Raw genomic sequence first — 15852 nt, forward strand, 5'->3', positions numbered from 1 at the left:
AAAAAAAAAAAGAGGGAGTATTATTGCTTATAGGTTTGGGATTTTTCTAGAATCCAGATGGGGGCCAACAGCAGCTTAATGAAAAAGGTAATTTGTTGCAAGATTCTGGGCTTGTAAGAGGACTGTGACCAGTCAGTCACGAGCCGCCGGTGTGGCAGGTACTCTGGGTGGCCACAAGAGGGCAGCAGAGACGGCGAGGCAAGTCTGCAGGGCCTGTAACCTTGTTCTCTTCTCTTGGCAGTGGACAGTGGAGCTCAAGTGGTTTTCTGTGACAAGGATGGTGAGTGAATCAGTGTTCGACTCTCCCTTGCCTCCTCCATCAAAAGGGATCTGCGCCTCGCTCTCGTCCCTCGGACCCAGGAGTTCAAGCCCTGGCTTTCTTCCCTCCCATCCGCGGCTCCTCCCTAGCCCTCTCCGCTCAGACTCTGGTGTCCAAGCCTCAGCTCTCCTCCCTCAGACCCAGAATCTTTCTCCTGCAGAGGCTGGGGGCCGGGCTCTGGAGCAGGAACTCTCGGGCACTGTCTTCATCCCCGGTGATGTGACACAGGAAGGAGACTTGCAGGTGAGTGTTTTCTGTCCCACACCCGGTCTCCAGTCCCTCTCTCCAGCTACCCATGCCCAGGACAGCTCAGTTCTGCTCTGCTCTCCCTCGGGTCTTTAGGAATGAACAGAACCCTTGCTTCCTGTATCAAATTTCTGACTTCCCTGCACTCAGAATCTGTTATGTGCCTCCGGGTTTAGCCCCAGTCTGGGCCTTTGTCTGTGTCTGTCTGTCTGTCTGTCTGTCTGTCTGTCTGTGTCTCTCTCGGCTCCCCACCGCCCTCAGGGTCTGTAGACCCTCCTGAGGCTCTGCCTTCTGCACACCCCTCTCCAGTGTTTTCTAAAATGGTGCGCTGCTTGGTGTTATTTCGACTCCACACAAGCTGCCTTCATGGGGAAGAGGGAATCTCACCAGGAAATGGCCCCACCAAATTGGCATATGGGCAAGCCTGTTGTTCATTTTCATTTCTTTTTGGTTTTTTGAGATAGGGTTTCTCTGTATAGCACTCACTGACTGTTCTGGAACTCACCCTGTAGACCAGGCTGGCCTTGAACTCAGAAACCCGCCTGCCTCTGCCTCCCAAGTGCTGGGATTAAAGGCGTACGCCACCACCGCCCGGCTCATTTTTTTAATTAGTGGTTGATGTGGGAGTTTCCCCAGCTCCCTGGGGGTTGTGACATCGCTGGGCAGGTGGTCCTGGAGTCCTGGATAGTACAAGGAAAGGGGCTGAATGAGCCAAGGGAGTAAGCCAGTGAGCCTCTGCTTCTTCAGTCCCTGCCTTCAGTTTCTGTCTTGAGCCATGTTTCAATGGCTTTCCTCAGTGACAGTGTGACCTGGGAGCTGAAAGCAGACATAAATCCTGTCCTCTCCAGGTCACTTTTGGCCATAGTGTTTATCACAGCTATAGAAACACTTAGCTGTGACAAATGGCAACTGCACTGTGTCCCTCAGTTCTTTTAGTTTGGGTCCTCAGCTTCCTGCATCCTCTCTCCCCCTCCTACCTCGCCTCATCTTGTCTTCCTCAACTGAGTTCATCTTTGCTTTGGGCCTCCTGGCTTTTCCAAGGCTGTCACCTCTCAGCTCATCACCTGCTCTTCTCTCCTCAGACTCTGGTTTCTGAGACCGTCTCTCGATTTGGTCACCTGGATTGTGTGGTGAATAATGCCGGCTACCGTAAGTTGTGTGGCTTGGGGCTAGGGTCTCTGGCATCTACTTATACCCTGATCCCATTCATTCCTCTTAAAAATAATTACATGTCTGTCTGTCTATCTATCTATCTATCTATCTATCTATCTATCTATCTATCTATCTATCTATCTATGTGCATGTGTGCAAGTGTGTGCATACACAAGCGAGCACACACTCACACACAGTACTTGTGTGGCGTTCAGTGCAACGTGAGGGACTTGGTTCTCTCCTTCCGCCCTGTGGGATTGAGCTCAGGTTATCAGGCTTGCCAGTAAGGGTAGGCGTACAGTTGAACCATCTCAACAGCCCCAGTCCTTCCTCTGAACCTCAGTTTACCCCTCCCCAGGCCACAGCCCTCTCCCTCTCTCCCGTGTGTGTGTGTGTGTGTGTGTGTGTGTGTGTGTGTGTGTTTACTTGCATGTATGTCTGTTCACCCCTTGCATGTCTGGTGCTTTCAGAGAGCAGAAGAAGGAGTTAGATCCCCTGGAACTGGAGTTACGGACAGTTCTGAGCTACCATGTGGGTGCTGGGAATTGAACCTTGTTCTCTGGAAAAGCAGCCGGTGCGGTGCGGTGGGGTGCGGTGCGGTGCTTGTAACTGCCGAGCCGTCTCTCCAGCCTTCCTTAACACAGAGCTCAGCCTCAGGCCTCGCTTTCTCTGCTGTGTACTCAGGCAGTGCTCTCTACATCGCCATACCTCAGTTTCCATCTCTGACATGAGAACCATTTCCCTTCCTGTTGGGGGTGCTGTAGTCAGTCCATGAAGGAGGTCAAACTGTCCCTCAGCATAATCCCAGAGCCTGGGCGGCTCCTGCCTTGCTGAAGGCTGATGACCCCAGGGCCTTGTCGGTGACTAGGACTACCCAGACATACTTCATCAGTGGTGTGGCACTCTGGGAAATCAGCCCAATGGCTGCACTAGAAAACGGCCTGTCCCCATGGCAGCGAAGGCTCGGGGACCGCCCAGGGCCCTTTTGAATTCCCGCCAAAGGTGGACGTGGAGAGGACTGTCCCCTGGCCAGCTGGGAGCCCAGCTTCACCATAAGGATTCAGAGGTGCCGGAAGCTCACCCTTCCCTGTGTCCTTCTTTCCTTAGGCTGATGTTTATTCAACACCGGCCACGCACCACATTCCATTGTGGGGAGTGGTATCTAAGCAGGGAAATTCACTTCCTATTGAGATCAGATATGGCTGGGGGGCTGGGGCCTGGCTCGGCAGTAGAGCACCTACCCACAATCCCCCATGAGTCCTAGAATGACAACACAGGCCAGCATGCCCTGTCCTGCTTCCTTAGCTTTCTCCAGTGCCCTTGCCCTCCCTCCTCTCTAATCCCATCGTCCCTCCCTCCCACCTTCCTGGCCTGGCCTCACCCTCTCCTTCCCTTTAGACCCACCTGCACAGCTGCCTGAGGAGACCTCTGCCCAGGGCTTCCGCCAGCTGCTGGAGGTGAACCTGCTGGGGACATACACCCTGATCAAGGTGAGACAGGCACAGCTGCAGTGGCCGGGTGCCCTTCAGTTCATCACAGCCACATTGCCTTGTGCCCCTGGCGTCCTGTCTTTATTACAGTACAGCTGTTCTCAATCTGTGGGTTGTGACCCTTTTGGAACTGAAGACCCATTCACGGGGGCTGCCTGAGACCACCAGAAAACACAGATAGTTACCTTAAGATTCATAAGTGCAGTTGTGAAGTAGCAAGAAAGATAAGTTTATGGTTTTATGGTTATGAGGGGTGCAGCGTCAGGAAGGTTGAGAATCAGGGTCTCGAAAGACAAGGACCGTCCTGGGTAGGAAACAGACACAGTCCACGTCCGCCTGGGAAGCTACAGTTTCCTCACAATCTCCCAGAGCTTTCTAGGTCTGCTTGGGGTTAGCAAAGAGGATGCTAAGAATCCAAAGATGAACCAGGCTGTGATGGGCTGGAGCAAGCAGGACCGAAGAAAGCAGGGCTAGAGAGAAAAGAAAAAGTGTCTGAAGACAGTTACAGTGTACTTACATATAATTCATAAATAAAATCTTTTTTTTTTTTTTTTTGGTTTTTTTGAGACAGGGTTTCTCTGTGTAGCCCTGGCTGTCCTGGAACTCACTTTGTAGACCAGGCTGGCCTTGAACTCAGAAATCCGCCTGCTTCTGCCTCCCGAGTGCTGGGATTAAAGGCATGCACCACCACGCCTGGCTGCATAAATAAAATCTTAAAAAAAAAAAAAAAAAAAAAAAAGCTCCTAAAGCTTAGAAGGCAGAGGTAGGCAGATCTCTGAGTCCCAGGCCAGCCTGGTCTACAGAGAAAGTTTCAGGACAGCCAGGGCTACACAGAGAAACCCTGTCTGGAAAAACCAAAAAAAAAAAAAAAAAAAAAAAGAGCATTGGGTTCTAGTCACAGAACTCTCAGTTTTTGAGGATCTGATGCCCTCTTCTGGCCTGCACAGGCACTGCACACATGTGGTTCACAGGCATACATGCAGGGAAAACACCCATGCATATAAACTAAAATAAAGATGTGAGTAGCTTGTGTACCCATGCGTAACACAAACATCTGGGAGAACCTGGTTCAGGCTAGAGTAGACTCGAAGAAGATAGACAGCTGGGGTAGGTAGTAAAAGCTGGGGCCCTCTGCAGCTGCTTAGAGTCACATCGGGAGATTGTTGGCCAAGGACATACCCAGGAAAGAGTCAGGGGAATGGGACAAATATTAATTGAATGATAGCTCTGCCCCTGGCACAGGGGAGAGAATAGCCAAGGAAGATACGGGGCCTATCAGGGGCTGCCGTAAGGAGGGTGGGCCTATCAGGGGCTGCCATTATGGAGGGTGGAGAGGACGTGAAGCTGACCGGCGTAAGGGAGAGGGTGGGGCGGGGTGGTTCCAGGATGTAAGGAAGAATGTGTGTGGGATGCGAGAGGGGCTGTCCCCTGGAGGAGAGCAGAGAACCCCCCTTCACAGTGCTGGGTTCAGAGACTTCAGAACTTCTCATGTGTTTATGGCTTTTGACTTCCTGAGATCCAGCCACACTTACTGTCACTGGTCCCTTTAAGAGGAGAAGAGGGGCCCCACTGGGCAGGGTGCCCTGTCCTGGGGATGTTCTCACTACTGCAATATCAGTTACAGGCCCGGAGGGCATGTGACTGCCCATGACAGTCCCCGGGGATCTCTAATTCCAAGGCAAACTGAGATTGTGTGACCTGTGTGGCTTCTCTGCATGGGGTGGGCTGGGCAAGAGGCTCTGAGGTTGCAGTGTTGAAGACAGCACGGAGGAAGGCAGGGAGGCTGAATTTGGGGGGAGAGCTACAGTGGGGATCCTCTTTTTTTTTTTTTTTTAAGATTTATTTATTTATTTATTATATGTAAGTACACTGTAGCTGTCTTCAGACACTCCAGAAGAGGGCGTCAGATCTTGTTACGGATGGTTGTGAGCCACCATGTGGTTGCTGGGATTTGAACTCCAGACCTTTGGAAGAGCAGTCGGGTGCTCTTAGCCACTGAGCCATCTCGCCAGCCCCAGTGGGGATCCTCTTAAGGTTCCTGTTCCAGGAGCCTCCTGAGAACCTACTCTGCTCAGTCTTATGTCGTGGGAACAGCTCCAGTGCCCACAGCAGTGGAGAACAGACTGGGTGTAGGGAGGTCATACAGGGAAGGAGCCCACCTGTGGAGGAGGGGCTCCGGAGAGCTGCAGGAGGTGGCAGAAAGCCGGACACATCCCGAGGCTTTCCCACATCGCGGCATGATCACAGAGTTCTTTGTACAACGCAACACACTATCTCCCTCTCTCGTGTAAAATACTCCTGGTGCCGGGCGTGGTGGCGCACGCCTTTAATCCCAGCACTTGGGAGGCAGAGGCAGGCGGATTTCTGAGTTCGAGGCCAGCCTGGTTTACAAAGTGAGTTCCAGGACAGCCAGGGCTATACAGAGAAACCCTGTCTCGAAAAAACAAAACAAAAAACCAAACAACAACAACAACAACAAAACACTCCTGGTTGGGCCGAAGAGGAGGGGTTCTGTATGATGTCTAGGTTTTCCTAGCTTGATGAGGACTGGAGACAGAATTGCAGATGAAGGAGAGAAAGAAAAGACACAGAGACAGACAGACAGACAGACAGACCCTTTGCAGAGGTGCTCGGGCGTACCATAGATGTGCCTCTATGCCTGTGCCCACTAGGCAGTAGTGCGGTCCCACACTTGAGGATGGGCGAATGACTGATGTATCCTCTCCATAGCTTGCCCTCCCCCACCTGCGGAAGAGCAAAGGGAACGTCATCAACATCTCCAGCCTGGTGGGGGCCATCAGCCAGTCCCAGGCCGTCACCTACGTGGCCACCAAGGTAGGCCAGCCCCTCTTCTCCTCCTGTCCTTTTGTAAGGGTTACAGCTCTGAGGGGAGAGGTATCCTGGCAGTGGATGTAGAGTTACGGCTTGGATGGTAAGCTCCCCTGACAGTCAGGAGCCTCCCTCTGCTCTGGTGAGGAGCAGGGGAGAACTGGGCAGAAGACGGGGTTTACGTAGGATTTCTTGCAGGAGATTTTCCCGGGTGGGGATTGGTGAGATTTCAAATCGAGAGTTCGGACGTTTCTACTCTGTAGGTAGGGGGCTGGGCGAGGTCCCACTGTTTAGGGCAGTTAGACTGTTCTGTGGGTGGGGCCTGGCATTTGGAAGTCCTCAGGGGAGAAGCTTGACCATTCACCCACCCGTCCTGCCTCTGGGGCCTTACACCTTTCCTAGCTCTTTGGGTTTCAGCTTTGAGCCTATAATCCACCTCCACTTTCTTTTCTTCTCTTTTCTTTCTTTCTTTCTTTTTTTTTTTTTTTTTTCGAGACAGGGTTTCTCAGTATACTCCTGGCTGTCCTGGAACTCACTCTGTAGACCAGTCTGGCCTCGAACTCAGAAATCCACCTGCCTCTGCCTCTCGAGTGCTGGGATTAAAGGCGTGCGCTACCAAGCCCGGCTCTTTTTTTTTTTTTTAAAGTAATTTATTCTCTCTGTCTCTCTCTGTTTGTCTGTCTCTTTTTCTGTCTGTCTCTGTCTCTCTCTCTCTCTCTCTCTGTGTGTGTGTGTGTGTTGGTAGTGGTCATAGAACAACTTGCAGGAGTCAGCTCTCAGCTACCAACCACATAGGTCTCAGGAACGGAATCAGGAACCTGGGCTTGGCAGCAAACACCCTTCCTTATCCTCACCAGTCAAATTTTGATTTATTTTATTTTATAATCTTTGAGACAGAGTATCTCTGTCCCCGGCTGTCCTGGAACTCTGTAGACCAGGCAGGCATTGAACTCAGAGTCCAATAAAGTCATTAAAAATATATGTATTTATGTTTATTTTGAGTGTATGAGTGCTTTGCCTGCATGTATGTATGGGTGCCTTTCTTGCTCATGCTGAGTTCAGAAAAGGGAGTCTAACCCCCTGGACCTGGGCCATCCTGTGGTGCTGGGAATGGAACCTGCGTCCCTTGTAAGAGCAGTCAGTGCTCTTAACTGCTGAGCCATCTCTCCAGCACTGATCTTTATTACATTTTTTTGTGCTTTTTTTTTTTAATTGGATATTTTCTTTATTTACATTTCAAATGTTATCCCCTTTCCTGGTTTCCCTCCCTCCCGGAAATCCCCTATCCCAACCCCCCTCCTCCTGCTTCTATGAGGGTGTTCCTCCACCCACCTACCCTCTCCCACCTCCCTGCCCTTGATTCCCCTACACTGGGGCATTTATCAAGCCTTCATAGGTCCAAGGACCTCTTCTTCCATTGATGCATGGCATGGCTGTCCTCTGCTACCTATGCAGCTGGAGTCATGTGTACTCCTTTGTTGATGGCTTGGTCCCTGGGAACTCTGGGGGTTCTGGTTTCGGTTGATATTGTTGTTCTTATGGGGTTGCAAACCCCTTCAACTCCTTTGTATCCACCAGAGGCCACGGGTAACTGGGTTCCTGAAAGGAAAGATGTGGTTGGACGGGAAAGGCGGCGAGAGAAGTAACAAGCCAAGACAGAGTTCTCTGATCAAGGCCAATGTTTACTCACGAGTCGGGGGACCCATCCCCCACCATGCCAGGATCCCCCTCAGGAAAACAGGTTCAGCCTCTTAGCAGGAAGCAGCAGATGTGGCAGGACAATAGACTTTACCTAGGTGGGAAGACTCCACCCTAGGTGAGCGAGAGCAACTGTGGTACACAAGGTCTGAGCCAGCCTGCTCAGGGCTGGGGGAGAGCACACCCCTTCAGTCCCATTGTAGATGGTTGTGAGCCACCATGTGGTTGCTGGGAATTGAACTCAGGACCTCTGGAAGAGCAGTCAGTGCTCTTAACCTCTGAGCCATCTCTCCAGCCCTCTAACTCTCTTTATTACATTTTTATTTATTTAAGATTTGTCTCTGTCTCTGTGTATCTTCTTATGTGCACACATGTAGTTCTGAGGACCACTTGGTGGCGTTAGCTCTCTCTCTCTCTCCACCTTGCCGATCCCAGGGATTAAACTCAGGCTGTCCGGCTTGGCAGCAGGCAACTTCAATGCTGAGCCATCTTGCCAGGCCCTTCTAGAATTCATTTGAGGCAGCATCTCAGCCTGTAGCTTAGCTAGGTTAGCCTTGAGTCCATGGCAATCCACCTGTCTTAGCTCTCAAGTCTGGGATGTCCCCAGAGTGTCTCAGGCTGTATTCCCCGCGTAGGTATAGTCTTGAATTCTGGCAGCCAGTAACAGACTGACCTGCACAGAGTCCGTGCACGGGAAGTATCTTCAAGATGGTTGAGGCTGATCTCGCTGATGCTTCAACACGCTGTTCACTGCCTAGAAGAGGATGAGGGGGGCTCCGTCCTCAGAGACTAAACCCCCTCTGATCTCTGCCTCTGCAGGGCGCAGTGACTGCCATGACCAAAGCTTTGGCCTTGGATGAAAGCAGATATGGTGTCCGTGTCAACTGGTAAGCTGATCCACGTGGACGCAGAAGCTCGGGGGAGCCGGGGATGCCCGGGTCTGGTTAGCATACACGACTCTCACTCCTCTCTCTCACCTAGCATCTCCCCAGGAAACATCTGGACTCCACTGTGGGAAGAGCTTGCAGCCTCAACTCCAGACCCCAGGGCCACCATTCTAGAAGGCACCTTGGCCCAGGTAGGAGGTGCTGAGGTAGCTGGGAGGAAAACTGATCGTGTTGGGGCCTCTTTCCTCTCTTCCTCTCTCTGCCTCTCAGCTTCATATATCTAGGCTGGCTTGAACCTTGCTGGGAGGGACATCCTTAGAATTTCTGATTTTTGTTTCCATTTTCTGAGTGCTAGAGTCACAGGCATGTACCACCAACTCTCTCTCTCTCTCTCTCTCTCTCTCTCTCTCTGTGTGTGTGTGTGTGTGTGTGTGCATGCGTGACTTTGACTTGAATTTGTCTCACTTTCTAGCCTAGGCTGACTTTGAACGCAGGGCAGAGCTCTTGCTTATGTTTCTCGTTTGTTGAGATGCCAGGTGTGAACCAACATGCCTACGGATGGGTTGGGGGGCACTGTTCCTAATTCTCTCCCTTTTTTCTTTCCCCAGCCCCTGGGCCGCATGGGTCAGCCAGCCGAGGTGGCAGCGGCAGCTGTTTTCCTGGCCTCTGAAGCCACCTTCTGTACAGGGCTTGAGCTTCTCGTGACCGGGGGTGCAGAACTGGGGTATGGACGCAAGGCTAGTAGAAGCAGCCTCGGGGAAGTCCCCACTCTTCCATCTAATGTACACTAACTATGTCCTGCCCGTCCGTGTCTCTCCCTCCCTTCCTTTCTTGTAGTACTGGAGATTAAACCTGGATCTCTTGTGTGCTAGGCAGGGGCTCTATCACTGAGTCACACTCCAGTGCCCCACTGGAGGATTCTAGGCAGGGGCTCTCCCACTTAACTCTCAGGTCCCAAAGAAACTCAGGATAAGCTAGCTGCTGGAGGCCAGGCCCCTCAGTACCTGCTCCTCCCCTCGCCCCTGCTCCTAACCTCTCTAGCCCTGGGACTCAGCACCTCTTCCCCCAGCTGCTTATTCCTATAAAAAAAAAACCCTGCCGTTTTGGATGTATGTGCTCTTGGTCCTTGGCTCCTTTCTTGGTCCACTTGCCCTCTCTCTTCTCTCTCTTCTTCTTTCACTTTCTCTGCCCCTCCTTCCCTGCTCTCATGGACTAGTTTAGTCTGGACTCTTCCCAATGCCTCTAGCTATAGTCTCCCTTATAGCTACAATAAAAGCCGTCCCCCAGTTATACCTTGGAGTGATTGTGTCCTCTTTTCATTCATAAAGCACAAGGCCAGCCCCTCATGGGGGCATTCCAGGCAGTGCCTCTGCTCCACTGAGTCACACCTTCAGTACCTCCCAGGGGATTCTAAGCAGGTGCTCCACTGCTGAGCCACGCCCCACCTCTAACAAGGGGCTCTACCATTGAGCTACACATTGCCAGCTCCCCATCCAGGATTTCCCACCCCAGTTCCAACCATCTTTGTCCCATCTTTGTCCCAGTTTCAGCCCCAACAGCTTAGGCTCTTCACCCACTTGCCATTCACCCTTCACTCATGAAAACAGCTGGGCGGTGATGCACTCAGGAGGCAGATCTCTGTGAGTTTGAGACCAGCCTGGTCTACAGAGTGAGTTCCAGGACAGCCAGGGCTACCTGAAGAGAAACGCTGTCTTGAAAAATAAATAAATAAATAAATACATAAGACAAAAAATAGAAAATAAAAACAACTGGCACCCAGAAAGAAGACATTTATCTCCTGTTCTTCACACAAGTCTGTCCACCCTGGCGCTTCTTCCTCCCCAGATACTTGCTCCACGTGCATTCTTGACTCTAGAGAACTCTATCTCCCAGAGGCCTCGCAGCAGGCGCAAGAGACACCAACTCCTGTCTCCAGGGAACACACTTCCGTTTCACCTCTGTGCTAATTAAAAGGCTCACTGGGAAGAATTAAAGTGGCAACTGGAAGATAATGAAGGAGGCGCAAAAGAGCCAGCCTTATTCTTGGCCCTTAGGGTAGAGTAGTTTTGCTCTCTTTGCCAGTGCAATAGTGACAGTGACTGGAAGAAGCCTCTTGAACGCTGTAAGGCGGCAGAGTTGAGACATGTGGGTCAGAGGGAGGAGGCTGGCATTTGTTTTGCTTAGTTTGGAGCTGAAGGACACCGCGGGGGTGTGCTGGGGAGGAACAGGCTCTGGACACTCCCCAGGTTGGGCACGGGGCGCCCCAGCTTCCCCACACCCTAGGTAAGGGGGTGGAACTGCAAGACCGCTGTGGATTGGCCAAGGCAGAGGTGTGCGGCAGTCGCTGATTGGCCGCGGCGGGGGCGTTTGCTGTTGTGCGTTCCGCCCTGCAGTTTGAAGCAGTAAGGGAGGAAGACAGGTTTAGAAATGGAGAGTGGGAGGTGGGGGCGGGGTGAGCAATGTTTACGGGGGAGAGTGTGTGGTGTGGTTTGGTAACTGTGCCCTGGGCAGTTTAAACAACAGTGATCCGGTGTTGGGATTTGGCAGCAGTTGTGGCTGTGTAGAGTTTGAGAACATTCTGCAGAATTACAGAGACGCAGCAGCTTCTTAACGTGTGTGTGTGTGTGTGTGTGTGTGTGTGTGTGCGCGCGCGCGCGCTCTGGCACGGATTGTCTAACTACCTCTGAAGCCTTAAAGATGGAGAGCTAAGGATGAAGGGGTGTGGTTCGAAGCTGTAGGCTGATGTGAGGTCCTGTAATGAATTGGTGTATGAAAATTTTTTGAGCTTCACTGTCTTAGAAAACTTCAAGGAGGCACAATAAACCATGGACCCATGAACACGTATACACACCCTCTGTGTGTGTACTCAAGTGCTTATCTCAGAATTACAATGAATGTGTTATCTCCTTGTGCAGAGTGGGGCCTCTTAGCTCCCAGCCGTCATCCTCTTCTCTAAAGTCCTATTTCTTTTTGTCTCATTTTTTTGAGACAAGAGTCTTTCTCACTTAGGGTGTTTTTATTTTTTTTATTTTTTGGTTTTTTGAGACAGGGTTTCTCTGTGTAACCCTGGCCTGTCCTGGAACTCACTCTGTAGACCAGGCTGGCCTCGAACTCAGAAATCCTCCTGCCTCTGCCTCCCGAGTGCTGGGATTAAAGGTGTGCGCCACCACGCCCGGCTCTAGGGTGCTTTTATATTTGCAGCAAACCTCCTGCCTCAGCTTTTTAGGGTGCTAGGCCCGGCTTAAAGTACACTTTCTCAGATCCACTGGCATTTACAGTGAGCTGTTCCTTTTTTTTTTTTTAAAGATTTACAACCATGTGTAATGAGATCTGATGCCCATGTGTAATGAGACCTGACACTGTAGCTGTCTTCAAACATCCCAGAAGAGGGCATCAGATCTCATTACACATGGTTGTGAGCCATCATGCAGTTGCTGGGATTTGAACTCAGGACCTTTGGAAGAGCAGTCGGCGCTCTTAACCGCTGAGCCATCTCCCCAGCCCCCAGCTGTTCCTTTTTAGCAAAGCTGTCTGACCCTTGCTTTGCCACTGATGACAGTTCCCGCGAAAATGCATTGTTGTTGTTGCTTTATTTTTAGAAAATCATTTTATAGCAAGCAGTGGTGGCACACCTTTAATTCCAGCTTGGGAGGCAGAGGCAGGAGAATCTCTGTAGTTTGAGGACAGCCTGGTTTACTGAGCTAGTTCTAGGACAGCCTGGACTACACAGAGAAACGGTCTCTAAATAAATAAATAAATAAGAGAAAGAAAAAAATTAGTTTTTGTGTATGTGTATTGCTTGCATGTATGTTAGTGTATCATGTGCATGCCTGGTGCCTGTGGAAATCAAAAGGGCGCAGTATCCCTTGGAAATGGAGTTACAGGCAGTTAGGAGCTATGTGGGTGCTAGGAACCGAGCCCAGTCCTCTGGTCGAGCAGCCCAGTATTTTTAACTGGCGCGCCCTCTTTCCAACCTCCTTTTGTTTTAAGGCAGGGTCTTACCAGACAGCCCTGGCTGACCTGGAACTAATTAGGCGGCTCAGACTGGCTTTGAACTCCCAGAGATCCTGCCACCTGTCTGTGTCCCAAACGCTGAGGTTCAGACGTGTGCTGCCATGCCCGGCGACATATACCAAATGTAGAGGTCTGGATCTGTCCTCAGTGGTTAGGGCGCTTCCCAAACATTCACGAGGCCACGGGTTCCGTACTCAGATGCCAAACAAAAGCCAAGGTAAATGCCTAGCTGGGCGTGAGTGTGGCTGGGGTAGAGCCGGGCAGGGTGGAGGCGAGGAGGGAGAGAGGGTGCGGCAGGTCGGGACTGTTCCCGCGCACGATCTTCACAGCAGAGCCTGGGTCCCTGAGGTCCCTAGAACTTCTAAGGAAGGCCTGGCAGAAGTGAGGCTCGCGGAAAGCAGCCATCTGCGGGAGGGGGCGTGAGCAGGGCGGGGCCCGAATGCCTTCCACCAGCCGCGCCCCAGGCGGGCACAGTCGCCGGCCGCACGCACGGGATCATGGCTGCAGCCACACTCGGACAGGTGGGTGCGTGGCCGGCCGGCGCTGGGGGCTCTGGGGGGGACCTGATGGGGGGCGCACTTCCGGGTGGACCACTGGCGCGCAGCCTTTCCGGCTTGGCGTCCTTCCTCTGTGCCTCGGGTTCCGCTGCCCGGGACCCAGAGGGACGGAGGCGGATGGACCTCCTTGGGACGGAGGACGCGGGGCTCTAACGGGCGGGCGGCAGAATGGGTAGACAGGAGTGGGGTGGGAGAGGTGCCTGAACCGGGAGCTTGGAAGTGGGGAGCCATGGAGGAGGACTGTAACGGGAGAAGTACAGGGTGGGGTGGATGTGGGGAAGTTGTGGCTGGGGCGAGCAGCCTGCGTGTTTTCAGGACCAGTTGCTCTCGGGTTCCTTTAGACAAGGGGCCCAGGACCTCTCAGGACTTAGTGTATGGCTTGGCGCAGGGTCTTGGGTGGGAATTGAACCCGAGATCTTATTTCTTGGAACAAAAAGCACATGTCGACGTGTGGAGTGTCTGAGGCTCTCTGTACCTAGTTTTGTAATCCCAGCCAAGCTTCTGTCTGTCAAAATGATAAAAGATTCTCCAGACAAGAGGACTTCAGCCAGTGCTTACCGATGGTGTCAAGCGGCAGAGTTCTGGAGAATCTATGATAATTTTTTTTTGTTTGTTTGTTCGTCTTTTCGAGGTTGGGTTTCACTGCATACTCCCGGCTGTCCTGTTGCTCTGGAGACCACCAGGTTGGCCTGGAACTCTGCCTGCCTCTGCCTTCTGAGTCCTAGAATTAAAGTCCTGGGCCACCACTGCCGAGCTTGAGGGTCTGTGATCTTAAGAGAACATGATAAATAAGTGTGGACACAGCTGGCCATAACCTTGGGAAAAAGCGTTTGCTGTTAGCTCGCACCTGCTGGGAAGTTCTCACACCAGGCTGGTGAATTCCTGAATAAACCTTTAAGTCTCCCAGTTCTTAGTGACAGACAGAAATGTCCTATGCAGATGGTCTTGGGATATGACAAGGACAAGAATCTAGGCTCTGACAGTGTGGTGGCCTTGGATGGGTACAGCTTGGCCATACTGGAGCATTCTCTAATTCTAATGGGACAGAACTGGGTTCTGAAGACAGTTTTACCGTCATGGAGACACTCTGAACATGAGCCTGCTCAGACCTGAGTATCTAGTGGTGAGTGTCCACACAGTGAAGTTTTGGAGTATAGAGGAACCTGCTGGCTTGGGTTTGCAAGGACTATCTTGCAGGGACTAGCCTAGACTGGCATTGGGATACTCTTTGAGTCCGAAAGAAGCAGCCCTTCAACTGGCCAAGGACAACCCAGGCTGTAGAGGGGAATGTGTTTGGGATGGGGCAGGAAACAGCCCTGGGCTGTGTTAGGACACCACATTGCTCTGTAAGGGACTGTCCTGAGGTGACTGGCTGTATCAGAGCCTTGGACTTCTACAAATCTGATGGAGAGTCTGTGCTATGATGAGGACAGCCTGGGCCTATGTGAGGAGATAACATGGTGTAGGGACAGTTATCTGAGACAGAACAACACCTTACTATAATTATTTTGCTTACTTGTGACCTGAGAGTGGAGCTTTGACAAGACCACCCGATCTTTGATGGATATTGTGTTTCAGTTCAGGGCTGCTGGGATGTGAAAGGAACGTGGGCAAACGCCATGGAACCCCGCCCAGCACCCTCCCCTTTAATCTCTGAACTCTGCTTCCACCCTTTTACACTTCCTTCCTGTAGCCCCCTACACCCCCCATCTAGCCTCCTTCTTTAAGCTTAATGCTATCCTATGGGATGGGGGAGGGGTGTTCTTTGAGCCAAGAGAAGACTACTGTTGGCCTTAGAGAATTGCTCCAGGAAGACAAAGGTAGCACTTCCGAGGTCACCAGAGTTCTGTGCCAGTTCAGACTCATCTCTTGACACAATGCCTTCTCTGTGCCTCAAGGCTGTGTGATGTTTTTCTCTCCTTTCCCCTGGATCTCTTCAGTTTGGGTTGAGCTTGAACTTTCGATCCTCCTGCATCAGCCTCCCGAGTTCTGTGACAATGGGTTTGTGTTACCAAACCCAGTTTAGAATTTCTTTTTCTTTCTTTCTTTCTTTCTTTCTTTCTTTCTTTCTTTCTTTCTTTCTTTCTTTCTTTCTTTCTTTCTTTTTTTTCTCGAGACAGGGTTTCTCTGTGTAGCTCTGGCTGTCCTGGAACTCACTTTGTAGACCAGGCTGGCCTCTGCCTCCCAAGTGCTGATTACATTTTGATTTATTGTTGCCTGTGGGTCCGAGGGAATCAGACTCAGTCCCTCAGGCTTGCTGATGGGTGCCTCTTACCCAGTAAGTTATCTCAATGGTTTTCTCTCTCTCTCTCTCTCTCTCTCTCTCTCTCTCTCTCTCTCTCTCTCTCTCGTTTTTCGAGACGGTTTCTCTGTATAGCCCTGGCTGTCCTGGAACTCACTTTGTAGACCAGGTTGGCCTCGGACTCTGAAATCCGCCTGCCTTTGCCTCCTGAGTGCTGGGATTAAAGGCGTGTGCCACCATGCCCTACTGGTCCTCTCTTTATAATCATAACTCTCTTGACATCTTTCTGCCTCTGGTTCTTTTTTTAAAAATTTTAAAATTTTTTTAGGTTTTTCGAGACAGGGTTTCTCTGTGTAGCCCTGGCTGTCCTGGAACTCACTCTGTAGACCAGGCTGGCCTCGAACTCAGAAATCCACCT

General features: G+C 51.5%; 2 protein-coding genes and 1 long non-coding RNA gene across 4 annotated transcripts in view; 2 read left to right on the forward strand and 1 right to left on the reverse strand.

Annotated features, from left to right (window-relative positions):
• The window catches only part of Plekha4 (pleckstrin homology domain containing A4), a 32806-nt gene extending 23100 nt beyond the window's left edge, over window positions 1–9706 (forward strand). Inside the window, 9 exon segments of the mRNA XM_021217095.2 lie at window positions 51–87; window positions 242–280; window positions 480–562; window positions 1648–1714; window positions 3116–3207; window positions 5938–6042; window positions 8554–8621; window positions 8716–8812; window positions 9230–9706. Coding sequence (XP_021072754.1) covers window positions 51–87; window positions 242–280; window positions 480–562; window positions 1648–1714; window positions 3116–3207; window positions 5938–6042; window positions 8554–8621; window positions 8716–8812; window positions 9230–9412 — 771 coding nt within the window. The 3' untranslated portion in view covers window positions 9413–9706.
• Window positions 9707–10990: 1284 nt separating this feature from the next.
• LOC110321314 overlaps window positions 10991–15852 on the reverse strand; it is a 7151-nt gene continuing 2289 nt past the window's right edge. The window contains exons 3-4 of one of the 2 annotated variants that reach the window (XR_003844263.1): window positions 13751–15181; window positions 10991–11008 (exon numbers count right to left, since the gene is read on the reverse strand). This is a non-coding gene — a long non-coding RNA (uncharacterized LOC110321314). Of the gene's footprint in view, window positions 11009–13100; window positions 15182–15852 lie in introns of those variants that run through there. The other variant, XR_003844262.1, reaches the window with a different exon arrangement.
• Bcat2 (branched chain amino acid transaminase 2) overlaps window positions 12909–15852 on the forward strand; it is an 18363-nt gene continuing 15419 nt past the window's right edge. The window contains exon 1 of the mRNA XM_021197514.2: window positions 12909–13156. Within this exon, the coding sequence (XP_021053173.1) occupies window positions 13133–13156 (24 nt within the window). The 5' untranslated portion in view covers window positions 12909–13132. The remainder of the gene's footprint in view (window positions 13157–15852) is intronic.

This window comes from Mus pahari, chromosome 1, assembly GCF_900095145.1.
Source record: "Mus pahari chromosome 1, PAHARI_EIJ_v1.1, whole genome shotgun sequence".
Lineage (NCBI taxonomy): Eukaryota > Metazoa > Chordata > Mammalia > Rodentia > Muridae > Mus > Mus pahari.